General features: G+C 59.5%; 2 protein-coding genes across 4 annotated transcripts; one reads left to right on the top strand and one right to left on the bottom strand.

Annotated features, from left to right (window-relative positions):
* Positions 1 to 2,369: 2,369 nt before the first annotated feature.
* Positions 2,370 to 10,978, top strand: SYTL1 (synaptotagmin like 1). Its single transcript, XM_086716152.1, has 15 exons — positions 2,370 to 2,526; positions 4,955 to 5,183; positions 6,160 to 6,308; positions 6,501 to 6,585; positions 6,666 to 6,711; positions 7,129 to 7,201; positions 7,541 to 7,638; positions 7,776 to 7,889; positions 8,062 to 8,228; positions 8,470 to 8,566; positions 8,904 to 9,062; positions 9,328 to 9,406; positions 9,514 to 9,613; positions 10,339 to 10,544; positions 10,752 to 10,978. Exons 2-15 carry the CDS (start codon positions 4,993 to 4,995, stop codon positions 10,889 to 10,891), a joined length of 1,704 nt encoding a protein of 567 aa, XP_086572278.1. The 5' UTR covers positions 2,370 to 2,526; positions 4,955 to 4,992; the 3' UTR covers positions 10,892 to 10,978.
* Positions 10,979 to 11,147: 169 nt separating this feature from the next.
* MAP3K6 (mitogen-activated protein kinase kinase kinase 6) lies at positions 11,148 to 24,297 on the bottom strand. Of its 3 annotated transcripts, none has more exons than XM_086716149.1 (29): positions 23,399 to 24,297; positions 21,994 to 22,133; positions 21,884 to 21,907; positions 21,445 to 21,635; positions 21,161 to 21,329; positions 20,672 to 20,778; positions 20,072 to 20,242; positions 19,874 to 19,986; positions 19,082 to 19,241; positions 18,695 to 18,857; positions 18,508 to 18,615; positions 18,333 to 18,382; positions 18,147 to 18,242; positions 17,906 to 17,993; positions 17,682 to 17,815; positions 17,175 to 17,327; positions 16,810 to 16,942; positions 15,238 to 15,343; positions 14,582 to 14,739; positions 14,286 to 14,478; positions 14,040 to 14,178; positions 13,579 to 13,738; positions 13,263 to 13,439; positions 12,842 to 12,983; positions 12,414 to 12,585; positions 12,207 to 12,319; positions 12,047 to 12,120; positions 11,672 to 11,748; positions 11,148 to 11,461 (listed from the first exon to the last, which is right to left on the bottom strand). In XM_086716149.1, the coding sequence occupies exons 1-29, from the start codon at positions 23,739 to 23,741 to the stop codon at positions 11,371 to 11,373; spliced, it is 3,945 nt and encodes a 1,314-aa protein (XP_086572275.1). In that variant the 5' UTR covers positions 23,742 to 24,297; the 3' UTR covers positions 11,148 to 11,370. The 3 variants fall into 3 exon arrangements, with proteins under 3 accessions (XP_086572275.1, XP_086572276.1, XP_086572277.1); XM_086716150.1 differs by having other exon boundaries at positions 16,810 to 16,946; positions 17,200 to 17,327; positions 23,399 to 24,290; XM_086716151.1 differs by lacking the exons at positions 21,445 to 21,635; positions 23,399 to 24,297 and having other exon boundaries at positions 21,994 to 22,130.
* Positions 24,298 to 24,500: the final 203 nt, after the last annotated feature.

Consider the following 24,500-nt stretch of genomic DNA (forward strand, 5'->3'; position numbering starts at 1 on the left):
CTATGGCATCTATCATTTTAGTTGAACTGGCCAAGGATTTGGTCTCTGAATCCTGAGGGCCCTTTGTGTTCATCTTGAGGATGACCTTGAGGGCAGCTCTAGCTGCTGGCCCTCAGGGCCCTGGAGGCCTCTGTCAACTCATCCCTGACCCTGCAGGGCTGGGGTTTCTCCAGGGCAAGACAGAGCCACTCCCTCCCCACTTGAGAGCAATTGCATTTTCAAAACTCTGTTTTGCATGTTGGGATCCATCTGAGAGTTGGGGGGGAGAGGGGGGGCGGAGTTCCTGTACAGAGGACAACCACAGCAAAACAGAAAAAAGTTGTAAGGCCTGCTCCAGCCCAGCAGAACTTTAAATTAGCCTTGGGAAAACAGGATATAAAGGGGCCATAAAAATCACCAATAGTTATTGAGTGCTTACTGTGCTCTAGGCCTTGGAATAAAGTATCATTTATCTTCACCACAGCCCAATGAGGTCAGTGCTATGGTCCCCATTTTACAGATGAAGAAATAAGCACAGAGAGGTAAAGTGATTTGCTCAAGGGCACAGAGGTAGGAAGAGTGGAACCGTGTTCAAGCTCAGTAGCCTTGTTCCAGAGCCACCCCACAAGATGTCCTGGCTGGAGCACAAGGGGTAAAGTGGGGAGGGGCTGTTCTCCAAAGGTCTGGGTACTATGATCAAAAAGGAGAATGGAGTAAAGGGACACTCCTTTCAGCGGTCCCCTGAGATGGCTGCTGTCATTGCCCTTGTTTTATAAAGGCAGAGAGTGAGGCTTAAAGAGATTGTCGTTGACTCAAGTCCACTGGGGACCATGTGGCAGAGCCAGAAGTTTAAGCCAGACCCACTGGCCTCCAGGCCCCTGCCTCTTCACCGTGAGAGTTGCCCAGTCTAAGTGCAGAGCGCAGCATGGAGGCAAGGAGCCCTGGAGGGACAGCGGCGGCAAGTGGGGAGACCACTCCTGCAGCTGGGGACCAGGGCGTGCCAGCAGACCGGGGTGTTGAAGGGACAGGAAGCAGAGTCTTTGGGGAGGGCCCTAAGGATGTGGGAGACCAGGACATCAGAGTGGGGTGTCTGGGAGTGAGGCTGAGGAGTAGGACAGCCCAAGAGTTAAAGTGTCTAAGGGAGGCTGGGCCGGTTGGGAGCACATTTGTGAACCGGACACAGGGTCACCCTGGTTGTCTGCCAGCACCTTCCAAAGCTGAGGAATGACAGATAAAAGTGGGGTGCTAAAAGGGTCCTCTGACAGCTGTGTGCACAGGCAGAGCTGGAGAAGCTGAATGGAGGCCAGGAGGCAGGGAGGAGGAGGGTTCCAGAAGAGGCTGGGCTGGTACTGACCCCTGGGAGGGCAACAGTGATGAGGGACGGGGACGGATGGGGATGGGTGGGGCAGTCTGGGAACTGGCAGCAAGTAGCAGGAGGCCGGGGCTGTTCACAGCAGTGGAAACTTGGAAGTTAAGATTTGGGGGGCGCCTGGGTGGCGCAGTCGGTTAAGCGTCCGACTTCAGCCAGGTCACGATCTCGCGGTCCGTGAGTTCGAGCCCCGCGTCGGGCTCTGGGCTGATGGCTCAGAGCCTGGAGCCTGTTTCTGATTCTGTGTCTCCCTCTCTCTCTGCCCCTCCCCCGTTCATGCTCTGTCTCTCTCTGTCCCAAAAAAATAAACGTTAAAAAAAAAAAAAAAAAAAGATTTGGTAGGTGAGGGGGAGGGGTGTGGAGACACAGGGGACCAAGCAGCTTGGCTGTGGCCAGCGCTTCCCAGGAGGCACATGTGGACAGGGAGGAGCAGTGATGGTGGACTGTGTTGGAGAGGGGACACTTGTGGAAATGGACTGTGTTGGAGAGGGGACACCTGCTACCTACCACATGCCCGCTTGTGCCGGGCGCTCTCCTGTCTCTTAGAATAAGGCTCTTCCCACTTCTATCCACAGTGTGCAGGAGAGGAAATTGCAACTCGGCGTGTTTGAGACACCTGCCTAAGGTCACAAAGTGGCAGAGCGAGAACTCTCTCTACTAAGGGTCCTCTGACTGCAGTCTGCAACCCTTCCAACCCTGCTTCTTAGAAAGGTCTCTAACCTTGCTTTCAAAGCAAGTTCCTATCAGCAATTCAGCAGGCAGGGTGGGGGCACCACCCATTCCACAGCTGAGACAACCAAGGCTCTGAGGGGTTGGTGCCGCTCTGCCCTGCGGTACAGGAATTACAGAATAAGTCCGCAGTGGAGCTGGGGCCAAGCCCCGGGTTCCACCCGCCCACCAAATTGGCTCTGGGTCCTCTGCAAGGCAAGGCTTCGCAGCACCCCACCCCACCCCCCGCCCCGGGTGCCGAGAGTCCAGGCCTGGTTTTGCATCGGGCCCTGCTGAGAAGGTGAGAAGGTGTTTCCTCCTCCTCCTCCTGGGGCAGCTGCTCTGGGCTGCTGATTGAGTCAGCCTTAGTCCCTCACTGCACGTCTCCTGAAGTTCAGCCGTGAAACTCGGCTGCCAGGGGAGCCGAAGTCACCCTACGAAGGTGTCTGAGCCATACTGGACCCCTCCAGGTAACATACCTCAGGGCCAGGGTTCCCTGCCAGTGTCCAACGGGTAGGCACTTCCACCTGGTATCCTGGGTACCCTCTGGGGCCTTGGGTGTGGGAGGAGGTGGGAGAGGGTCTGGGACTGGAACACATTGACCAATGGGTCTGTCCCATAGGGTCGAAACAGAGTGGGGAGGACAGGACACTTGGTTCTGCCTCTAGAAGGAGAAGGGGCTGCAGGGAGGGAGGCGCTGCTGGGGACCCCAGGCTCAGACCTGCAGGACAGGGGCAGGGTCGGTTCTGCAGAACATCCCCCACCTCCCTACTCAATCACACACACCCGGTGGTCCCCAGGGCACCAGAGCACACCCCACAACACAGTCCAGTCACACATACAGCACAGGAGGAAATACACAGTGCACGCGCCACACAACGCTGTCACCGGAAAGTTACTGAACGTACCAACACAGACAACAGTCACCCACGCGGCATCACATTGTGACATGATGCACAGACACACACGCATTGATACAATACTCACACCCACACAATAAACAGCCTCCTAGATCCCACAGTATGCAGACTCTCACAAGGGCACAACATAACACACAGACCTCAACACAGCCTTGCACACCATGCCACAGAAGAGCCCCCGACCGTGCGTTTGCAACACCCAGCACTTTGAACACAGCAGATGTGCAGGAAGTATTGTTAACATTGGGCACAAGGGCATTCACAGTGTTATACATGGTACTCGATATAGACATTCGGGAACCCCAAGCCCTGGGGTGAGGGTGGGGCAGCACAGGGAGAGGGCTCTCTCGGGCTTGACTCAGCTGGGCGGGCACAAGCCAGGACCTGCCTGCAGAGCAGCCTCTTCTCATCTCAGCCTTGCCCGGTGCCCTGGTGTGGGAGAGGCCGGGAGGGGCAGCAGGGGAGGAGAGGCTGCCCAGCGGGCTCACGCCATGCCTCTGCTCTGCCCATGGCCCAGTCATGGGTCTCTTGCCGCGTTCACATGCCCCTCTGAGCTTGGCAAATGTTTTCCTTCCGGAGTCACCATGGTACCTGAGCAGCCTGGGCGGCTTTGCCAAACTTGGCCTCCACCTCTGGGACCCCGGCCAGGTCCTGGGTCAGGGCAAGGGGGAGAACCCATGTGGCCCAGAGGAGAGGGGCTCAGGGGCTCGGGGAAGAGGGCAGGGGTGGCAGTAGGGGCATCCCTGGCTGGAGACCTCAGTGGGAGTGGGTGCAGTGGTTACCTCAGAGGGGAGGAAGTGGGGGTGTGGCTGGGGAGGAGATTGCTTCAAACAGGAAGGCCAAATGGGCCAGGGCAGAGTGGAGGTGAAGGGTGGAGGGAAGGAACCCATATTGGGAGGTTCCCCGGGGCAGGAGGGTGAGCAGATGTGTGTGTGTGTGTGTGTGTGTGTGTGTGTGTGTGTGTGTGCCTTCCTCATGTGTGTGCAGGTATATTTCTGCATTCAATTAATCAAACTTTTACCAACTATCTGTTGTGTATAACATACGGGGTTTTGGGGTAAGGCCCTGTCCCTATCTTCAAGGAGCTCACAATCCAGTTGGTGGAGGGGCAATTTCTGTGCAAAAGTCAGTGTGATTTGTATGAATCTCAGGTCATGTTTTTGTCCCCAGGGTTATTATACATTCTGTGGGTCCTCGTGTGCAGGTTTAAGAAAATGTTAGGTACAGGGGCACCTGGGTGGCTCAGTCGGTTAAGCCTCTGTCTTCGGCTCAGGTCATGATCTGGTGGTCCATGAGTTCAAGCCCTGTGTCAGGCTCTGTGCTGACAGCTGGGAGCCTAGAGCCTGCTTCAGATTCTGTGTCTCCCTCTCTCTTTGCCCCTCCCCCACTCCCACTCTGTCTCTCTCTCTCTCTCTCTCTCTCTCTCTCAAAAGAAAATAAACATATATATTTTTTTTAATTTAAGAATATGTTAGGTACATGTCCTGGTCTGGGCATGGGTCTATATGGGACTATAACTGCATAGGGTCCTTTGTGGAGGAACATGTGTCCACGTGCCTCTCTATGCAGGTATCAGTGTGCCCATGTGTACACCTCCCCGTGGGTAGTTGTGTCTTCAGTGTCAGTGTGTGTGCATGTGTGACTCTGTACACGTCTTCAAGTGTGTCTATGCGTGTATTCATGAGCCGGTGTATGCACGTGTCCATGGGGGTGCATCATGCCACCTTGATCTGCCCAACATTTGGGTGTATATTTGGGCAGAAAAGGGCAGTCGGGGCGCCTGGGTGGCTCACTCGGTTAAGCGTCTGACTCTTGATCTCAGCTCAAGTCTTGATCTCAGGGTCGTGAGTTCAAGCCCTGCGCTGGGCTCCACTCTGGGCGTGAAGCCTACTTTAACAAAGAAAAAGGAAAGGCAGTCAGCTCCTGGATGTGCCCCGTATTCGGGCAGGGCCTGACCTGACCTCTGGTCTGCCCCCAGGGAGCCACGTGTGCCCAGCTGGGGCACTGCCCCAGCTGATGCCCCACAGGGGTCCCCCGTCTCAAGAGGGACTCTGGACCCTGCCCTGCCTCCTCATGGCGCATGAGCCAGAGCCTGAGACTGATGGACTGTTAGACCTCAGCTTCCTGACAGAAGAGGAGCAGGAGGCCATTGCCGACGTCCTGAAGCGAGATGCCCGCCTTCGCCAGTTGGAGGAGGGCCGGGTCAGGTGAGGCAGGGCAGGGGAGCCCAGGAGGAAGGGGCCCCAGCTCTGGGAGGCTCAGGTGCGCCAAATATCTGCGTAGTTCTTGTTTTTGCCCATTGGTTGCCTCCGCCCTTAGCCAGCTCAGCTCCTCACCCCTCCCAAGGTGGCTGCACGAGCTCTCTTACCAGCCTTCCTGCCTCCCAGCTTGCCCTCTCTGAGCCCCTGGTCATGCCGTGCCTGGAGCTCCCCGGATCTGTTCTTAATATCCCCTAGCAAAACCTCCTCTGTTTCCTCAGCATCTCATGTCAGGGCCAAGCTCCTAAGTGTGGTCTGCAAAGCCTCCCTGATTAGTCCCTGCCAGCCTCCCCGATCTCATCCTCCACCAGCAAGCCCCACCCCTGACACACATAAAGTGTCCACTACAGCTACCCAAGTGCTTAACAGTCCCCGAACACACCCCTCACTCCTATGCTGTCCCTTCTTCCTGGAAGAAAGAGCACAGTGGCAGAAGAGCATGGGACTTACAAGTAGCCTTTGGGGACAGACAGACACCTCTCAGCCATGTAACCTTGGGCAGCTTACCCGACCTCCCTGGCAACACTCTCCTCATCTGTAAAAGGGGCCTAAGGAGCACTACCTCATAGAATTAGGAGGAGGGATTATGCACAATAGTCATTTAATGAATGCTAATGATTCTCCTTCTCTGCCAGGAGAACTCCAATTTGTCCTTTAAGAAGCAATTCAAATGTCACCTCCAGTGGGAAGGCCTCCTAGATTCCCACAGGCAAAGCTGGCCCTTCTCATATCCATCATGGCACCTACCTCATTATAGTGTACTTATCTACTGTGGATGCAGTCTTCCCACCAACCTGAGCTCCTTGACCCAGAGTAGGGATCGAGTCTGATTTGTTGTGTCCCTGGGTCCGGGTCCAGGGCTTGGCACAGAGTGGGTGGCAGGAATGTTGGTTGGGTGACAGCCATCCCCTCCCTCATCCTCCAGCAAGCTCCGGGCCTCGCTGGCAGACCCCGGGCAGCTGAAGATCCTGACGGGAGACTGGTTCCAGGAAGCGCGCTCACAACGGCACCACCATGCCCACCTTGGCTCTGACCTTGTCCGAGCCTCTATCCGCAAAAAGAAGAGCTCCAGGGGTGAGAGAAGATCCCTAGGGTCGGGCTGGCTGCACACAGCCCAGGGCACTGGGTATACATGGACAGGAAGATAGGGCCCCTGGTACTGTGTGTCTTTGGGTGGGCACCACCCCTCCCAGGAGCAGGAGGTAAGTGAGCATCTTCAAAGGCCAGACTTCCTGAGACTGAGGGTTCACAGAACTTCTCACCCAGGCACAGGAGACCAGGCTCCAGGCAGCGATAGGGAGGTTGAGGCTGCGGCTGCTGAAGAAGAAACTGAAGAGGAGCTGGAGCCCAGGTGAGGAGGGGTGACAGGGAGGGGAGGGTGCCTACCAGTCCCCTGGGGCCTATCCCCTGACAGCCACCTCTCCCTTCTAGGCTCCCCACGGACGAGGCCCCCCAAGAGATGCTCAGCAAGGCTGAGGTGAGTAATGAGTCACTGAATGAGCCGATGAATGAATGGGATGTGAGAATCAGGAGATCCTGGTCTGGGCCGCTGTCATCCTCCTCTCTCCAGTGGAGATATGGACCTGGCCTCTAAGGGAATCTCAGAAGCCGGCTATTAGAGGTGGTGGGGGACGGAGCTGGGCGAGGTCCAGGACTCAGACACTACTGTGCCACCAGTGGGACCCTGGGAGTCAGGCAGGGCAGGCCCTGACATGTGAGGGGGTGTGAAGTACAGGCCCAACTGGTCCTGCAGCTGCTTGCCAGCCCTGCCTTGAGGGCTGTGCTGAATCTGTCTGGAGTAGCCAGCTGGAGCCTCTGACCTCTGACCCCACTGCGACCTTTGACCCCTTTGTCACTAGACCCCACTGTGACCTCTACTCCTTGCTTCTTTCAGGAACCTGATTCTCCCTCACCATATGACCCCCTAAAGACTTCAGAGCATGAGGAAGAGCCCCAGGCCCAGGAAGGTGAGTGGGAGGGTGTGTATTGGGGAGTAAGGAGGTTTCGGGGATCAGAGTCTAAGTGACCCCAACCGCCTGTGGGGGTCACCTTCTCTCTCTCTTTCTTCTCTCTCTCTCTCTCTCTCTCTCTCTCTCTCTCTCTCTCTCTCTCTCTCGTGTGTGTGTGTGTGTGTGTGTGTGTGTGTGTGTGCGCGCGTGTTGTGTGTGTGGTCTCCTTGGGCGTCCCGCAGCGCTGGGGCCTGAATCCTGAATCTGCAGGTCACCAGGGTCGCAAACCAGTCCCTACAAATTGGCTCAGGGGCGGGCAGGAGAGGGCCACGCTCAGCAGCTTGTGCCCCATCCCAGCCCCGGGCCCAGGGGCCCCACAGGTCTACGCGGTGGAGGCGGACCCGGAGCCCAAGCCGCGGTCGCGGGGAGAGGAGCCACCGCCTACTACAGCCCAGGTAGGCGGGAACGGCCCGCGGCTGCTCCCAAGACCCGGAGCGGATTCTGGGCGGGCAGTGCCCTTTGCCCCAGACTTTAAGCCGCCTGGGAAGGGGCTGGGAAAGAGGGGGCGCCGGGTCACTTCCCCCCTCCCCAGACCCAGGCGGCGCCAGAGATCCTGGAGAACGGAGAGGAGGCCCCGGGGCCCGACCCCTCACTCGACCGCATGCTCAGCAGCAGCTCCTCCGTGTCCAGCCTCAACTCCTCCACGGTGAGGGGTGAGGGCGAGGACCTGGGGACGCGGGAGACCGGTGGGGAGGGGGGCGCCTTCCCTCCGTAACTCCGCGCGTGGCCCGGGCCTGACCCCTCCCTCGCCCCCCCCTCCCCTGCGGCGACTTGAGCCCTGCCTGAACGCTCTCCCTGACCTGCACCCTCGCCCGCAGCTGAGCGGCAGCCAGTTGAGCCTGTCCGGGGAGGCGGAGGCGGGCGCCGTGCAGGTGTGCGGCTCTGTGCACTTCGCGCTGCGCTACGAGCCGGGCACCGCGGAGCTGCGCGTGCACGTGATCCAGTGCCAGGGCCTGGCGGCCGCGCGACGCCGCCGCTCGGACCCGTGAGTGCCCGACCCGCTCTCGCCGTCCCACCCCACCGTTCTTCGTGACCTCAGTTTCCTCGTCTTCAAAATGGGGAGTATCAATGTCCATGGGAGGCGTGGGTGAGATAACTCCTGGGAAGCGCTGCACGGGAAGCCGTGCTCCCCCGGCTGGAGCTGGGGAGGCCCACTGGGGGGGGGGGGGGTAGGCGCCGGAAGGGCCCCCCCACTCAGCTCCAGTCCTCCCCTCCCCCTGCCTCAGCTACGTCAAAAGCTACCTCCTCCCGGATAAGCAGAGCAAACGCAAGACGGCGGTGAAGAAAAGAAATCTGAACCCGGTCTTCAATGAGACTCTGCGGGTGAGGCTGCGACGACCAAAAGACTCCCCCATTAATGAACCCGACGGCCCTTCCTGCGGGGGCCGGGTGGCAGGGACCGCCATAGTATGGTCATTGCAGGTCGCTCCGATCCTCCGTTCTGCGGGAGGAACGGCAGGGAGGCCCTCCGTCCATGCGTTCTCCAGTGGGTCAGTCTAGTGGTGGGCATGGCGCTAGTCCAGACCCCCATTTAATGGCCTTCGGGGCGCCCCCGGATTCCCTCGTGCAAGGAGAGCGGTAGGACAGGGGCGTACACTCCCGCAGCGCTGAAGCCGGGGCCAGCCGCGGTGGTCCATTAAAGCGCACTTCCTGTCCCCAGTACTCCGTCCCGCAGGCCGAGCTCCGGGGCCGCGTGCTGAGCCTATCCGTGTGGCACCGCGAAAGCCTTGGTCGCAACATCTTTCTGGGCGAAGTCGAAGTGCCTCTGGACACGTGGGACTGGGGCTCTGCATCCACCTGGCTCCCCCTGCAGCCCCGGGTGAGGCAGCTGGCCCGCTTGGGGAGATCTCCCACCTGCACCCTACCGAGCTTTCCTCCAGCCCCACTCAGACTCCGCCTTAGGCCTCCCCTCCCCTCGGGGCTACCTTACTCGCCACCTTACTGCTCCCTTCGAGGGCCTGGCCCCCGACGGCCGGTTGGGTGCCCCCGGCTGGCCGCGCCCGGTCGATGTATGGAGACCCCACCCCTTTGCGGCCCCTTCGGCTTGGGCCTGCTCCCGCCCCTGACGAGCCCGCCTCTCTCAGGTCCCGCCCTCTCCCGACGACCTTCCCAGCCGCGGGCTGCTCTCTCTGTCGGTCAAGTACGTCCCCGCCGGCTCCGAGGGTGAGTGACCGCCCGGCGAGAGGCCGTGCTGGACCGGCCCTGGGAGGAGGGGACCTCCAGTCGCGCAAGGGCGTGGAGCCTCGGGCCTGAGCCGAGCCTCTCCGCAGGCGCGGGACTGCCCCCCAGCGGGGAGCTGCACTTCTGGGTGAAGGAAGCTCAGGGCCTCGTGCCGCAGCGCTCAGGAACCCTGGATTCCTACGTACAATGGTGAGGGGCATCGGGACCTTCGCGCTTCCCTTCCTCCGCGCCCCCTCCTCGGGAGCGCCCCACCTCCGACAAACCCCTCCTAATCAACCACCCTTGATCCCCCCAGTCTGATCTTTGACTACTGAGCGGGGGTGAAAGGGACGACTGGAGCAAAGGCCTGTCAGGGAAGGACACCCTTGAGGAACTGCATTTCAGAGTGACTGGCTCTTCCCTGAAAAGACCTGGAAGGCCAGGCTATGGGGCTTGGCCCTGAACTTGCAGTTCAGTGGTTTTCAAAGTACCCTCTAGGGGTCTTCTAGGGGTGCCTCCAGGTGGTACCCCACACTCAGAGAGTGAAATGGAGTTCAGCGGATCAGGTTCTGAGCTGCAGACCCAGATTCCACCACGGACAGTGTTGTGCTTTTACTTTTTCAGTGATATTTTATCTTGCAGAAAGGGTTCTGAGGCTTTAAAAAGTTTGGAAACAACTTTTGGGGGCAACAGGGAGCCAACGAAGGTCATTGTGTGGGGAAGTAGCAGAGACATTACTCCAGGGTCTTGTGAATAATAGTTGTAACTTTTATTATTTTTTTTTATTTATTTTTTTGGGGGGGGGCGGAGTTGTAACTTTTAAAGGCAGGAGGCCTCAGGCAGCAGCCAGGGGACATGGACATTGTGAGGACGGGTAGGATTCAGTGAATGGTTGGTTCTGGGTCGTGTGATTGCCAGCCCACCTCCCCCCACAGTTCAGTGCTGCCTGATGACAGCCGGGCCAGCCGCCAAAGGACAAGGGTGGTGCGACGCAGCCTTAGCCCTGTGTTCAACCATACCATGGTTTATGATGGCTTCGGGCCTGCTGACCTGCGCCAGGCCTGTGCTGAGCTCTCCCTCTGGGACCATGGGGCCCTGGCCAGCCGCCAGCTGGGGGGTACACGCCTCAGCTTGGGCACAGGTGAGTGGGGCAGGGCCCTGGGGAGATCTGATGCTGAGAAGCAGGGGCTCCGTGTGTGGCCTCGGGCACTTCTCTGCCCTCTCCTGGGCTTTGGTGTCCACTGAGAACTGGGAGTGGAAGTGCATAATCTGGGACCAGGCAGGTGTTCCTTGAGACCTGGGGTGTCCGGTGTGACCACGGCCTCCACCCCTGTCTACACATATCTAGGCAGCAGCTATGGGCTGCAGGTGCCCTGGATGGATTCCACACCAGAGGAGAAGCAGCTGTGGCAGACACTCCTGGAGCGACCATGCGAGTGGGTGGATGGCCTTCTGCCACTCAGAACCAACCTGGTCCCCAGGACATAGTTCTCCTATAAGCCACCCAACTCTTCTCGGGACCCCCATCTCAGGGCCTGCCCTTGGCTAAAACCAATAAAGTTTATTCTAAGGGCAGCAAGGGGCTGGTGTCTGTTTGGGGGTGAGGGTGATGTCGGGAAAGGGTGATGGTAAGTGAAGGAGAACAGGTGAAGGAACTTTAGACTCAGACGGAAAGACCTTAGGAAGCTGCGCCCAGGAGCCCCTGTCCCCACCCCTTACTTCGGAAGTTGCCAAGGCCCAAGCGTACAAAGGTGTTCTGTTTAATAGTCTTTGCCTGGCGGTACTTGATATGCTTGGGGCATCTCTATGGTTGATTCTGCCCACTGGGGCTAGGCCTGGGCCCTACCCTGCCCCCCATCCACCTGGCCTCCTCCAGTTGATCCTGAGTCCTGGGGCAGGTATATCAGAAGCTTCTCCTATCTTCTCCATTCATCCATCCTTGGGTCTAGCCTCTTGTCTCTGAGCTCTCATTCAGCCTCTTGGGGGCCAGGGGTAACCGGCGTGGATCCTGCTCGCTGTGCCAAGATGGCTCTCCAGATGCGGCATACCATCCCTCCCCTGGGGATAGCAGGCTCAATGTGGCTTGCCAGAATAAGGTCTTGGGCCCTCTCTAATACCCAGTCTGCCTGATGCCCTCTCTGTCCCCAGAGGACACTGGTTTCCCTGTAATTTCCAGGGAGGAATCCAGGCAGGCATGTAGCTGGGGGTCAGGATCTGACCAACACGAAGCCATATGCATGGGTCATCCTTGGAGGGCCCAGGACATACCTGATGCGGGTGTAGATGAGGTCATCTCGAGTGGCACAGGTCAATAGGGTATGGAGGGTGAAACTGTGGTTCAGCAGCTGGTTGCGGACAGAGACCCGGATGCAAAAACAGTGGAAGAAAAAATCAGAGAAAGATGTGTTCAGAGACTCAGGTACTAGCTGTGTAGTACCACCAATATGCTAGGGCAAATACCCCTTTCGGGGCCGCAGTTTTCTCATCGGTACCATGGTGGGGGGGGGTATACTAAGTGCTCTTCCCACAGTGAATTCTCTGTGTGAGGGGAAGAGAGAGGGGAAGTGAGAAGAGCTGAAAGATGGGCAGAGGTGGAGTCTTTGGTCGGTGGGGGTCAAGGATAGCCAGCACTCTCCCCCTCACCATCTGGATGGTGCCTGAATCCACATTCAGTTCCTGTAGCCACTGCACCAGGCCCTGATCCACTGTGAGTGCAGCTGTCAAGGAGGAGTCAGGTGGTGAATCCAGGGGTACTTCCTGCCAGAAGCTGCCTCACACTCACAGCTAGTGTTCACCAGCTCACCTGGGGGCTCGGAGGCCAGGGCAAAGATCCCTGCCTTCCGGCTGACCTGCTGTAGAGCTTGTTGCACCAGGGCCTGGCACTCCCGCTCCTTCTCAGCCAGGACATCTCGAAGCCTGTTGGAGAATGCAGAGGCTGGGAGAGTAGAATAGCCGGAGGAATGAGGGTGAAGCTGGTTCAGAGGGGATGGACAAGGCCCAGGGGCTTTACCTGTCAGTTTCTGCTCGCAAGAGGCTCAGCTGCACCATCAGGGGCGGGGATCCCTGCTCTGGTTCCCCAGGGAGCCGGCTCAACTTGACCAAGGTTTCCTGCTGCTTGGACTGGGGTTCCTCTTCTTTACTTGACTCCTCTGACCTCGGTGGGACCGCCTCCATCTCCACCTCTGCCAAGCCAAGTGACTGGGGTGAGGTCAGGCAGGGAGGGAACGCCCATCTGGGATCCCCAAACACATCCCCAAACACTGGGGGTAAGGCGCAAGGCGCCAAGGCACTGGGTACCCGCCAGGCAGTGCCAGTCTGGGATAGGCCCGGTTGGCCACGCCCCACCCGTTCCTTTCCGCCCCTGCAGAGCCTAACCCCTACGGGCCACGCCCCCTCCCGGCCCCATTTGTGCTCGTCACGCCCCCGAGGGGGTTTTACCCTCGCTGGCCCGCCGACCAGCTCCATTCGGCCCGCCTGGGCCCAAGACAGCCAGGGCTGCCCGTACAGCTCGGCTGAGCAGCGAGTCCAGTACGAACATCCAGTGTGGGCGGATATGGCGCCTGCGGAGGATCTGCTTCACCTGGAGAGGGAGAAAGGGCGCTTGGCTGAGTCTCAGATAGAGGTGGGGCTCGAGTTGGAAAGCCCTAGAAAGCCTTCTGCCAAAGGCTAGTCGGGTAGGCGGACTTGGGGCCGAGGGAGGGGCTGGGAAGTTAGAACTGGGTAGATGTCCCTTTCCTGCGGGCTCTATCTTCACAGGGAGGACATGCAACCTTGCAACACCAAGTCCTTGCACATTCCCAGGCACAGGGAGCTCACTACCTCTTATTAGGCAGCCCTAACTTCAAGAAAGCTCCCTCACCGCATCCGGGAAGGCGAAGAGCGGTCCATGCAGAAGCGCCGGCCCGAGGCCTTGGGCCCGCAGCTGCCCTTGCAGCGCCCGCAGCTCCTGGGCCAGCTGCCGACGGTTGGGCGTGTGGATGTGCGCGGCGAGGCAGCGCAGCAGCTGTTCCACATGATTCCTGCCCAGACGGGGACCCTGAGAAGGAAGAGGGTTGTCAGTGGGTGTTGCCGCCTGAGTCAAGAGAGTTGCCGGTGGGTGGAGGAGTGAGGGAGGCGGTCAGCAGGCTTCCCGTCCGCGCTCGACCGCCAGGGAGCGCTGGGGCGGCCGCACCCACCTGTTCCTGCTTCAGGCGCAGATTCTCCGCCAGCGTGGGCAGCTCCTGCTCCAGCACCGAGGCCAGCATGGCCCTGCGCTTGCTCTCCTGGTGCAGCAGGCTCAGCCCAGAACTCTCCTCGGGGGACGTGGGCTCCTCCGCCCCGGGCTCCTCAGGCACCCTAGTGTAATGGGGAGCTGCCGGTGGAGGGCGGGTAGCAACACCGGCCAGCCACCTCCACCCCAGGGTTTGAATCCTGGTTCTTGTATTTTTATGCCTACCTCACAGGGATTCAAGAGATAAGCCTGGCACTGAGATGGCACAATAAATAGAAGTCAGAGCATCTGGGAGGGGGCACCAAATGCCATCCTTGCAGGTGGCTGGAGGTGCCAAGGCCAGGCGGGGTGGGGGGCTTCTTCTGGAGGGAGTACAAGGGCAAACCCAGATGAGGCAAAGTCACTCTCAAGACCCTGGGCTCTCACCGGAGCTGGCTGGTGTCTCCATAACTGAGGCAGCGCTTGGGCAGACTCGGTGGATGCTGAAAGGGTGCCTGTGGGCACGGGAATGTCTGGGACTGGGTGGTCGAGTCGGCCGAAGGAGTGGGGCTGGCTGAAGGGGCATCTGAGGGAGGGACATGGCTGTCAGCATGGGCCCCCGTTCAGTCTTGTCACCTCCACAGCTCCTCTGCCCTCACCCCAGCATGCCCCCTCCCTCCACTTGTGTAGTACCTGAGGGCCGCGGTGCGGGTCTGGGGGAGCCAGGGCTGCGGCTCCTCTTCCCAGGCTGCAGGAAGGGGTCCCCCAGCAGTGCCTGAGCACTGGCTCGGAGACGGGGGTCTGGCTCAAAAGTTCGGAGAAGGAAGGTTTGGGCCTCCGCTGACAGAGAAGTGGGCATTGGCGGATGCACCTTGTACATGCCCACCTGGGAAGGGTCGGGGAGGGTAGACAGAGGTCAAGTTTAGAGGTGTTCAGGGCCCAGTCTGTCCCCACCCGACCTCATGAGCCAGGCCATGGGGGGGTCTCACCTGAAACATGGCGGCTTGCGGGCTCCCTAGCTCATGGAAGGGTGGGCGACCTGTGGCCATCTCGATAACAGTGCAGCCCAGTGACCAGATGTCAGCCGCCTTCCCATACCCTCGTGGGCCCTGGTCAATGATTTCTGGGGCCATATACTGTAGGGTCCCTAGGGCAGGAGCAGTAGCAATAGGGCTCACCTAGGCTTGATCACTGCGGGGATGGCAGGGGGCTCTATCATCCTCTGGCCACCTGCGCCCACAGTGAATTCTATCATCCAAACAGTTCCCATCACCTACCCTGGTGGTCAAACACCTGTCCTGAGTTTCCTCACTCACCCTAGGCTCTATCATATTCTGACTCCTTCACCCCCTGGAGGTTCCATCATATAGCCTGGACAGCATCATCCACTCTGAACTCTGTCACACACTTTAGCCCGCATCGACATTTCTGAGCTCCATTTCAGGCACTTAAATTCACCATCATCAGCTATCCGAGCTCCAGTTCTAGATTCTATCACCTCACCTCTGGCTCAATCACCAGCCCTGGGTTACATCCCCCATTAGGGCTCTAACTCCGTGGCCAGGAGAAACACCATTCCCTGAAAGGTCTTAAGAGTTCTTCTGTCCTAGGTCAGCACCCCACTCACCACCCCACACCCCACTACCTGTGAAGGTCTCAGTGCAGGGTGTGATGCCTGCCAGCCTCTTGGACGTGCCGAAATCAGAAATCTTGAGCAGCCCACTGAAGGTGTTGATCAGTACATTGTCCCCCTAAGTAGAGTAGACATTGTGCTCAGTGCACATCAGGCTGGGCTTCTGATGGCAAAACCGGACCCTATCCTGGGATCCCATCTCCTAGAATCCCAGCCTGACCCCACCTCTATCGGCCTCCTCCCTCTTCGATCCCACTTATGACTCCTGGGACCTGGCACCTGGTTTGCCTTCAGGTCTGAAGTTCTTTCCTTCCCTAGGGAGCCTCCTTGATTAAATTCCCCACCCTTTGCAAAGGGGTCTGCACTCTTAATTTAAACTGTCAGTCTCTGTCTGGAGCCATATCTCCTCCTGTCCCCCTTCACCAGTGAGCCAGGGTGGGCCAGCTACAGGGCTTACCTTTTTTCATTTTTAAAAATTATTATGATGATTATGCTTTTTAAAAAGTCAGCTTTATAATTACTTTATAATAAAAGCCAAGGATATAATTTACATACAGCAATTTTTACCATTTTCAGAGCATAAGTCAAATGGCTTTGACAAATCTATACAATTGTATAACCACAACCAAAATAATAATATTGAACATTTCCATTACCCCCAAAGGATTCCCTCATACTCTTTTTTTTAAATGATCTCAGGAATAGAACTTAGTGATTCATCACTTACATATAACCCCCAGTGCTCATCCCAACAAGTGCCCTCCTTAATGCCCATCGCCCATTTAGCCCATCCCCCCACCCAACACCCCTCCAGCAACCCTCAGTTTGTTCTCTGTATTTAAGAGTCTCTGATGGTTTGCTTCCCTCTCTGTTTTTATCTTATTTTTGCTTCTACAGGTCTTACTCTGATGTCGCTCTCTCTCTTTTTAATTTAATTTTTTTATTAAAAAATTTTTATATTTATTTTTTTAAGAGAGAGAGACAGAGTGCAAGTGGGGGAGGGGCAGAGAGAGAGAGGAAGACACAATCCGAAGCAGGCTCTAGGTTCTGAGCTGTCAACACAGAGCCCAACATGGGGCTCGAACCCATGAACCATGAGATCATCACCTGAGCTGAAGTCAGACGCTCAACTGGCTGAGCCACCCAGGTGCCCCTAATTTAATTTTTTTTATTTAAAAATTATTTTTTAATTTATTTTGAGAGAGGGTGAGAGCAGGGGAAGGTCAGAGAGAGAGAGAGAGAGAGAGAGAGAGAATCCCAAGCAGGCTCTGTGCATCAGCTCTGAGCCCAATGCGGGGCTCAAACTCACAAACCATGAGATCACGACCTGAGTCAAAATCAAGATTTGGACGCTTGACAGTCCACTCAGGTGCGCTCTCTCTTTTTTAATGGTTATTTATTTATTTTGAGAGAGAGCACGTGCACATGAGCAGGGGGAAGGGGAGAGAGAGAGAGAGAGAGAGAGAGAGAGAGAGAATTCCAAGCAGGCTCTTCGCTGACAGCGAACCCGTGAGATCACGACCTGAGCTGAAACCACGAGTCGGATGCTTTAACCTACTGAGCCACCCAGGCACCCTGCTTTACCTTGATGTCTCGATGCACAATGCGGTTGTCATGCAGGTAGCTGAGTCCCTGCAGGATCTGGCGGGTGTAGAAACTGATGGTGCTCTCATTGTCCTGCAGGGGTCCCCACACTGACCGCAGCAAGGAGGACAGGCTGCCTGGGCAGAAGCAATCCGAGGTCATCACTGGCGCCACTTACTCCCGCCCTCAGCTCTCTGCTCAAGGCCGGGGCACACCCATGCCATGACCCAGACTCCATCACCACCCAGCCGCACTGTGTCAGCTAATGCCAGGCTACGCCACCCACACACGCTAGGATTCATCTTCCCCAAGGGTTTCCCACCCCTCCCTGGCTCCATCCCCATGCCCCGCACTTCCAGTTCCACTTGCCATCCCACGCAGGGCAGGTACCTCCGGGCACTTCCTCCATGAAGATCTTGAGGTAGCCGCCCTGGCTGGCGGAGCCCAGATAGCGCACAATGTTCTTGTGGCGAAGGCGTTTGTGCAGCGCTATCTCTTCATGCAGGGGTTGAGAGAACCTGGGGGCAGGTAGGGAGAGACCAACAGGCGAGCTTGGGGCAGAGACGCTCCCCCAACTCCAGCACCAGCCAGGCCACGCCCCCAGGACCTGCCCCAACCACACGCCCCTCTCTGACCTTCCCCACCCTATCTGTCACCCAGCCCACAGGCCCCTCCGGACCCTTCCGCCCTCCTGGTCCCTGCCGTTCTGCCCACGGGCCCGGGCCCACCGGGCATCTGTAAGCCCGACCAGGAGGGCATCCGCGGTTCCCGCGCCTACAGTCGCGCCCCCAGGACCCCCCTCAACTCGTGGTCCCGGCCACCTGGGCCCCAGGGAGCGCCGAGCCCCGCCCGCGCGGCCCCGCACGCCGCACCTGCTGTCCCGCTCCGGGATCTCCTTAATGGCTATGCGCACCCGTGTGTGCCGCTCGCGGCCCGCGTACACCGCCCCGTAGGTGCCCTTGCCCAGCACCAGCCGCTCGCCGGTCTCCGTGTACTCGTAATCGAACTGGGGGGCGGGGGGGGGGATTGGTGAGATGGGAGCTCAGCAGGGGCCCGGGCCCTTCCTCCTCCCCGCCCTCCCAGCCCCCTTCCTCACCTCCAGCACCTCCCCCACGCCCTCCGCCTCCTCTGTGGGCGCCGTGGAATCCGGATTCGTCACCAAGGCTTGGATCAGGCTGCAGAACCTGAGGGTGAGGGAGGTCAGGCCCACGGGAGGGGTAGCTTGGGCGAGAACCGTCCCCTCCGATGCCCGGGAGCACCCAGGGGACATGTCCCTTCCTTTCCCTCACTCCCCTGGCAGGCCCCACCCCCGCCGCCCTCCGAGAGGCTGCGCGCACCACTGGCAGTGCCCTACGCTGGGGAAGCACAGCTGCACGTCCTGAGCCGGTGGGAGCGCGTAGAGGAAGCAGCAGCGCTCGTCCCTCTTCGAGGTGCTGAGAAGGGAGGAAGATCCCCAGTGAGCGCCCGGTGGCTGGCAGCGCCGCCCCTCCCAGGACCTGGACGCCCCTGGTCTCGCCCCTCACCTGACCCCGCAGATGGAGGCCACTGGGAAGGTCCAGCTGGATGGAATGTCCTGGGAGAAGAAGGTGGGTCTGAGGGGGCTGCTGGGGACTGGGAGAGTGGCTTGGGGATGGGACAAAGGTTCTAGAGAAGGGGTGCACAGCAGTGAGGGGTGGGGGACCTCAGCGGTGACCTCACCTCGGTTTCGGGCTCCAGCAGGCTCAGGGTCACTGCGCTCACCGGGTCAGCACCCTGAATCTCGAGCCTCGCAGGCAGCAGCACCTTGTTCATCTCCAGGACCAGCACCTGCAGGTGATGAGGAAGGGGCTGGGTTAGAAGGGGCCTGCCCCTCTCCCAGTCCCACACTCCCACTGGGCGGCCTCACCAAGCACTGGTCCCCTTGGGGACAAGCCGTCTTGAGTGGCTGACAGGACTGTAGCAAAAAGCGGAGCCAAAAGTGGGCACGGTGCGGGGGTCCTTCAAGAGGCTCTAGCGTGGGTCTGAAGTGTTGGTACAGCAGGAAGGTTTCCATCATGGACACCAGGTACCTGCAGGCACGGCCTCGTCCTCAGCTCAGCCCAAGCCCCGGCTGGCACTGCCAGGGAGAGCAGACTGGCTTGGACGAGGCCAGAACATGGGCACTGGGTGCGGCGGGCACCGGTCTGGAATAGGCCATGTCGTTGGCTCCAGGGCTCAGGCTGGAATGCCAGTGGACATAAGCGCGGGGCCTGGCAGCCCAGGCCGGGCCAAGACTGTGGAGGGGACCACCTACCATATGGGAGCATTGAGCTTGTACAGCTGCTCTGCAGCCAGCGCCACCTGGGCGAGGTCATTGGCGAGGATCTGAGCTCCCAGGTAGAAGCCTACATCCCAGTAATACTGCATCTTTTCCACACAGCCTTTTCGGGCCAGCAGGCAGCCCAGCTTCATGCCTGGGAGAGAGCGGTACGGGTCCTAGGGAGTGTGGCGGCAGGTGTGGGCAAAGCCCAGGTGTGGGCCACAGCATCCGTGTGGGCGGGAAGGTGGAACTAGGTGAGGGGCGCGGTGAAGGGCCCGACTCTTGATTTCAGCTCAGGTCACGATCTCATGGTTTGTGGGCTCGAGCCCTGCGTCGGGCTCTGCGCTGATAGCACGGAACCTGCTTGGGAATCTCTCACTCCCTCTCCCTCTGACGCTTTGCCCCTCCCCACTGGTGCATTTTCTCTCTCTCTCTCAGAATAAATAAACATTAAAAATTATTAAAAAAAAAAAAAAAGAAATAGCTGAAAACTTTAGTGGGACTCTCAGATGGGAGTAGGAGCTTCGGCACAAGGAAGGTTTGGGGAACAAGTGTGTGCAGAATTCGGTGTATAAGGAACAGGGGTGTGGCCTTAGGCACACCTGTGGGTTCAGGGCTCATGAGGGCCCAGGACAGGTTTGAGGGTCCAGATGAGGGTTTGGGAAGAATAAGTCCAAAAGGGGACAAGGCCAGTCCCAGCTCCGGCCCAGTGTCCTTTGTCCCCATGCTCTCCCCTGGCCCCTCTGAGGCCCTGCTGGTGGGAGGAGGGGTGCAGGACAGACTCACCTATGAGCTGGAGCTCCTCAGAGTCCTCAAAGCGCTGCCCAGCAGCGATGAGCAGCACAGCTGCGTTGATGCCCGAGTGGAGGCTGGGCTCCACATCAAAGGCCTTGCGATACCTGGGGTGGGGGTGGGGACTCAGGGCTGGACTGATGCCCACAGGCCCGTCCTTCAGCCCACTGTCTACCCACTGGCGCCCCTTACCAGTGATAGGCTTGCTCCCGGTGCCCAGCGTCCTGGAAGCCAGAGCTGAAGAACATGTCCTTGTAGACACGGCCGCACATGCAGTACAGGTCAGGTGCCACGGAGCCCTCACACTGTACCAGCGGCAGAAGCACAGCCAGGGCCTTCTCCCGGTCCCCAGGCCTGTTCCTCCTAGGGAAAGGGGAAGATAGGCTGGGGACTTACCCAATGGCCCCGCCCCCTCTCTACCCAGGAACCCCTAGACCCTGAACAGCAGGGCCCCTTCCAGAGGCCTGACGGTAATGAACCCAGAATAGCTGTGACTCTGGTCAGCACGGACGTCTCTAGAAGTAACCATCCCAGAGAGAAGTGATTCCTAGCAGCTGTGACTCGGAGGAAGAGTGACGGCGGGAACTGCGACCGCTCCAAGGGCAGCAGCGCCACCCCCACCCCACTCCACCCCAGAGGCAGCAGTGACAGGACAACAGGGACCATTTGACCTCGGTGTGACCCTGGTCAGCAAATTCCCTGAATGGCACTGATCCCAGACTGCGGTGACGTCACACGGCAGAGACCCATGTCCTCAAGTGGCTATGACCTGAACGTGGCTCTGCCACTCACCGGTTGAGGGCGAACGTGTAGTGGAAGCAGACGTTGTGCTGCTGGGCCACATCACAGGTGGGCAAGGCCTGCAGCGTCTCCACCAACTCGATGATGGCTGAGTAGTCCTGCGGGAGGGCACGGCACACACTGGCACGATGGCCTCTGGGGGGGGGGGTCCCATCGGCCCCCAGACCCTGAGGAAAAGCTTGAGTTGGGGTCCCCTCCCATCTGTGACACCCCATCTTCCCACCCACCACACCTAAGGCCCAGGAGGCAGTGTAGACACCACACCTTTCACAGAGAACCGACCGTGTGCCCCAACTTCCCTGCTGCTCTGGGAGACAGCGACATGATCGTCCCCGGCCACAAGTAAGGAAACTGAGTTTCAGAGACATCAGGTAATTTGCTCAAAGCCACCGGTGACTGAGGGGCACAGCCCGGGGATGGACTCGGGCTCCTCTGACACGGAATACCGCTGCCCTGCCTGCCTCTCTGAGCACCACACACCTGCACATCGCGGTAGGAGAGCAACAGGTTCATGATGATGTCGGGGCTCAGCAGCTCCACGCTGTCCAGTCTCCGCTGCAGGCGAGCCAGCTCCTGCCGCAGCTGCTGCCCGCAGAACCGCTCCCGGGCCTGCCGGATGTCCTGCCGAATGGTCTCCCGGAAGTAGCCACTATCGCCCCCAGCAGAGGAGGGAGGGGGAGAGAATGATGGGGCCTGTCCCTCAGCCCCAGCCCACTGGGCCCTCACCGGCCTCCTCCTCCTGCGCCCTCTCTGCGCCCCATTACCAAGAGTCCGTGGGCGTGGCCTCCAGCAGGCGGGCGAGCCGGCCCACCAGGGGTGTTAGCAGGGCCTCCGTGCCCACCCCGGCCTGTACCAGCCCATCAGCCAGGCCCCTCAGGAGGCCTGCATCACCGCACAGCACCCGACCCGTGGCTGTCACCACATAGGGGATCAGTGTGTAGCTGCCAACACAATCCTGGTGGGAGGGAGGCAGGAATCAGTGCAGGTCAGGGGCCAGCACCAGGTCAGAGAGGGGCACTGAAGGGGTCAGAGGTCAGCACCAGTGGGGATGGGGACAAAAGAGAAGGGGCACACTTCATGAAGGCTGGCCGTAGGGAACAGAGGCCCACATGGGGAACTGGTGAGGTCAGAGGTGACTGAGGAGGCCAGAAAAGGTAGTGGAGGTCAAAGGGCACATTGGAGGGAAGGGTGGATTCTGCTCACCGAGTTCTTCTGGAAAACATCCTCCTGCGGGGGACAGTCAGATACTGGTATTCTAGGTAGGCACCACCCCAGGCCCTGTGCCTACCCCCACCAGCCACCTGGCCACCTACCCGAAGGGCCTGCAGGTCAGGGAGGTCAGCCTGGGAGCAGAGGAGCACGTTGTTGGTCATGCTGAAGCTCTCACGCACGCCGAGGTGGTAGAACAAGGAGGGCTGTGCCAGGGAGCTGCTCACCTCCAGCACCACCACGTCTGTGGGCACAGAGGTGGAGGCTCTGAGCCTTGAAGCCTGGCTGGGTGGGGAAGGAGCCTGGGGATCCACCCTGGCTCGGCCGGTGTTCCCATGTGACTCCCACAGGGTCCCGTTTTGCTCTGGGTCTCAGTGTTCCCCTTCTAGGCCCCTCTAGCTCTTCTACAGGACTGATGATACCTGTGGTGTTGCAGGAGAGGATTGGGCTCAACAGGCTGGGACCTTCATCCCACTGTTCAGAACCAGTGAGCACTGAGCATGGAGGAGAGGAGCTGTGCACCAGCCAACAGCCTGTTCCGGGCCATTGGAAAGGCATTCGAAAGGTGTGGCGCAAACACAGAAGTCCCCTACCCTGAGTCCTCAACGCAGTCTCTTGAGAGGGGCGGGCACCAGCAGTGTGTTTAGACAATGCTGTGCCTGTGTGTGTATCGCTTAATGTTTCCACCTCTGTGAGTGACAGTGGCTGCGAGGGCCTGCGTGAATCAACATATATGCGATTTGTGAGTCTAAGAGTATGTGTGTCTTTGTGTCCTCGAGGTCGCGTCAGCCTTCATTTTTAGGCTGCGATTTTAGGGCCATCAGGCAAGCTCGGTTCCCAGACTCTTGGATGAACAAATAAGTGTCAGGGGCGGGGCGCCTGGGTTGGCGGAAGGGAGGGGTGACCAGAGCGGGAATAGCCGCCTGTCTGGCCCCGCCCCCGAGCGACCCAGCCCTGCCTCCAGTTCCGCCCACTACCTCGCAACCACTGGGGCCTCACAACCTAAACCCCCTCGCCCAGAATCCCGCGCCGATGGATCCCTTGGCTTTTCTTTCGGCCTCTCTAGCCCGATCTTCCCAAGTAGTATGCTACCTCCCCTGAACTCCAGCCCCCCAAGTACGGCCCCTTTCCCTACTCCAAGCTCCACCTCCCAGGATCCTCCCTCACGAGCTCCGCGTGAGATCGTCTTGAGGCTGAGCCCTCCAACCTCACTCCTGAGATACCACACTCTGTCCCGCTCCCAGCCTCGCCCCAATCCTAACCCCAGGCATGGTGCCGACTCCAGAGTGCTTTAAGCCCCGATCCAAGGCCGGCCGCGCTCCAGATGCCCTAAATTCCACTTTTATCATGGCCCTACCTCGACCCCTCAGCCTAGCTCACCTTGTGCCCCCCAGACCCCATACCCATCTCGGGGTCTCCCCGGAATCGCCGAACCACGCCCCCTTCGGCCCTCCCCGGGACCCCCAAGCCCCGCCCCGGCTCCTGACCCCGCCCCCAGCGCGCCCTCACCCGCGTTGTAGAAGGAATCCAGCGCCGCGGTGTCTCCCAACGCCAGCGTCCCGAAGGGTAGGCTGCGCAGCTGAGGTCGCGGTCGCGGCCCGGGGAGCTGCGCGCAGGCCTCGCGCAGGCAGCGCAGGGGCAGCGGCTCCGCCTCGGCTCCAGCCTCGGGCTCCACCCCGGGCTGCGGCTCCCGGGTCAGCACATAAACCACACTGAGCGGCCGGCTTCGCGCGCAGCCCCGGCCGGCGGGCGCGGTGGGGGGCCGGCCCCGGCTCAGCGCCTCGGCGAGCGGGTCCTGCCAGCAGCTGCCGGCGCGCACCAGGGCTCCAGACCGCTGGCACGGCCCTGCCATGCGGGGGCGCTCCGGTGTCAGGCGCCCGGCTCTGGGCACCCGGGGCGGGGCAAGAGCCAGTGGCTACGGATCCAGGGATCTCAGGATTGGGAATCTCCTACGAAATCTGGAAACCCAGAGTCGGTCAGAGGCCCTGTTCCGGGAATCTGGAGCCCAGGGCCAAAGCCAGGCTCCGACCAAAGGTCCTGAAGATCTGAAGTGGGGATTGGGTCCCGAGAATCTGGGGCATCCAGTGATCCGCCGCTCGGAGTCCCGGGAATCGGTCTGGCCGTGTCCACCACCCGGACTCCGCAGGAAAGAGTCCGCCGTCGCTCTCTCCTGCCCTCACATGTAGGCCGGGCCCAGCCCTTTCCCGGCCGACTGGGAAAGCTCCACCCTCGGCCCTGGGGCAGCGCCGCTCCCTAGCGGCCCGGGACTTGGCCTCTCCCCTCCCTCCTCTCCCGCCAGAACCTCTGAGACTGGCCGCTTCCGGAACAGCCTGTGCCCCTGTGCAGCCAACCACTGTGGTCTACTACACGGCAGGAGCTTTTAAGATGTGTGCCCAGGCAAGGGCTAGGAGGGACTTGTGAACTTCAGAACCCGCCCACACACCCCCCCCCGGCCCCCCCCCCGCGCCGTGCAGGTGTCTGTGGAATGAATGGATCTCCAGAGAAGACCAGGGTGTGCAGAACACAGCGAAGGACATATATTTTCCAGGGCTCCACTGTGCAGGCAGAGAGGGACTAGAATGGGAGAAACCTGCTCCTTTGCCTGCCTGGA

Source organism: Puma concolor, chromosome C1 (assembly GCF_028749965.1).
Source record: "Puma concolor isolate L17-30 chromosome C1, mPumCon1.1.hap2, whole genome shotgun sequence".
In the NCBI taxonomy this organism is placed as follows: Eukaryota; Metazoa; Chordata; class Mammalia; order Carnivora; family Felidae; genus Puma; species Puma concolor.

What these genes read in the sequence shown, in the direction of transcription:
- SYTL1 (XM_086716152.1), top strand. Translation starts at nt 4,993, where the DNA reads ATGCCCCACAGGGGTCCCCCGTCTCAAGAGGGACTCTGGACCCTGCCC. An exon ending in TTGGAGGAGGGCCGGGTCAG is followed by an intron (nt 5,184 to 6,159) that starts GTGAGGCAGGGC and finishes CTCATCCTCCAG; the next exon opens with CAAGCTCCGGGCCTCGCTGG. An exon ending in TCTTCAATGAGACTCTGCGG is followed by an intron (nt 8,567 to 8,903) that starts GTGAGGCTGCGA and finishes TCCTGTCCCCAG; the next exon opens with TACTCCGTCCCGCAGGCCGA.
- MAP3K6 (XM_086716149.1), bottom strand. Translation starts at nt 23,741, where the DNA reads ATGGCAGGGCCGTGCCAGCGGTCTGGAGCCCTGGTGCGCGCCGGCAGC. An exon ending in TGCGCCTGAAGCAGGAACAG is followed by an intron (nt 13,440 to 13,578) that starts GTGGGTGCGGCC and finishes CTTCCTTCTCAG; the next exon opens with GGTCCCCGTCTGGGCAGGAA. An exon ending in TCTTCGCCTTCCCGGATGCG is followed by an intron (nt 12,984 to 13,262) that starts GTGAGGGAGCTT and finishes CTCCCTCTCCAG; the next exon opens with GTGAAGCAGATCCTCCGCAG.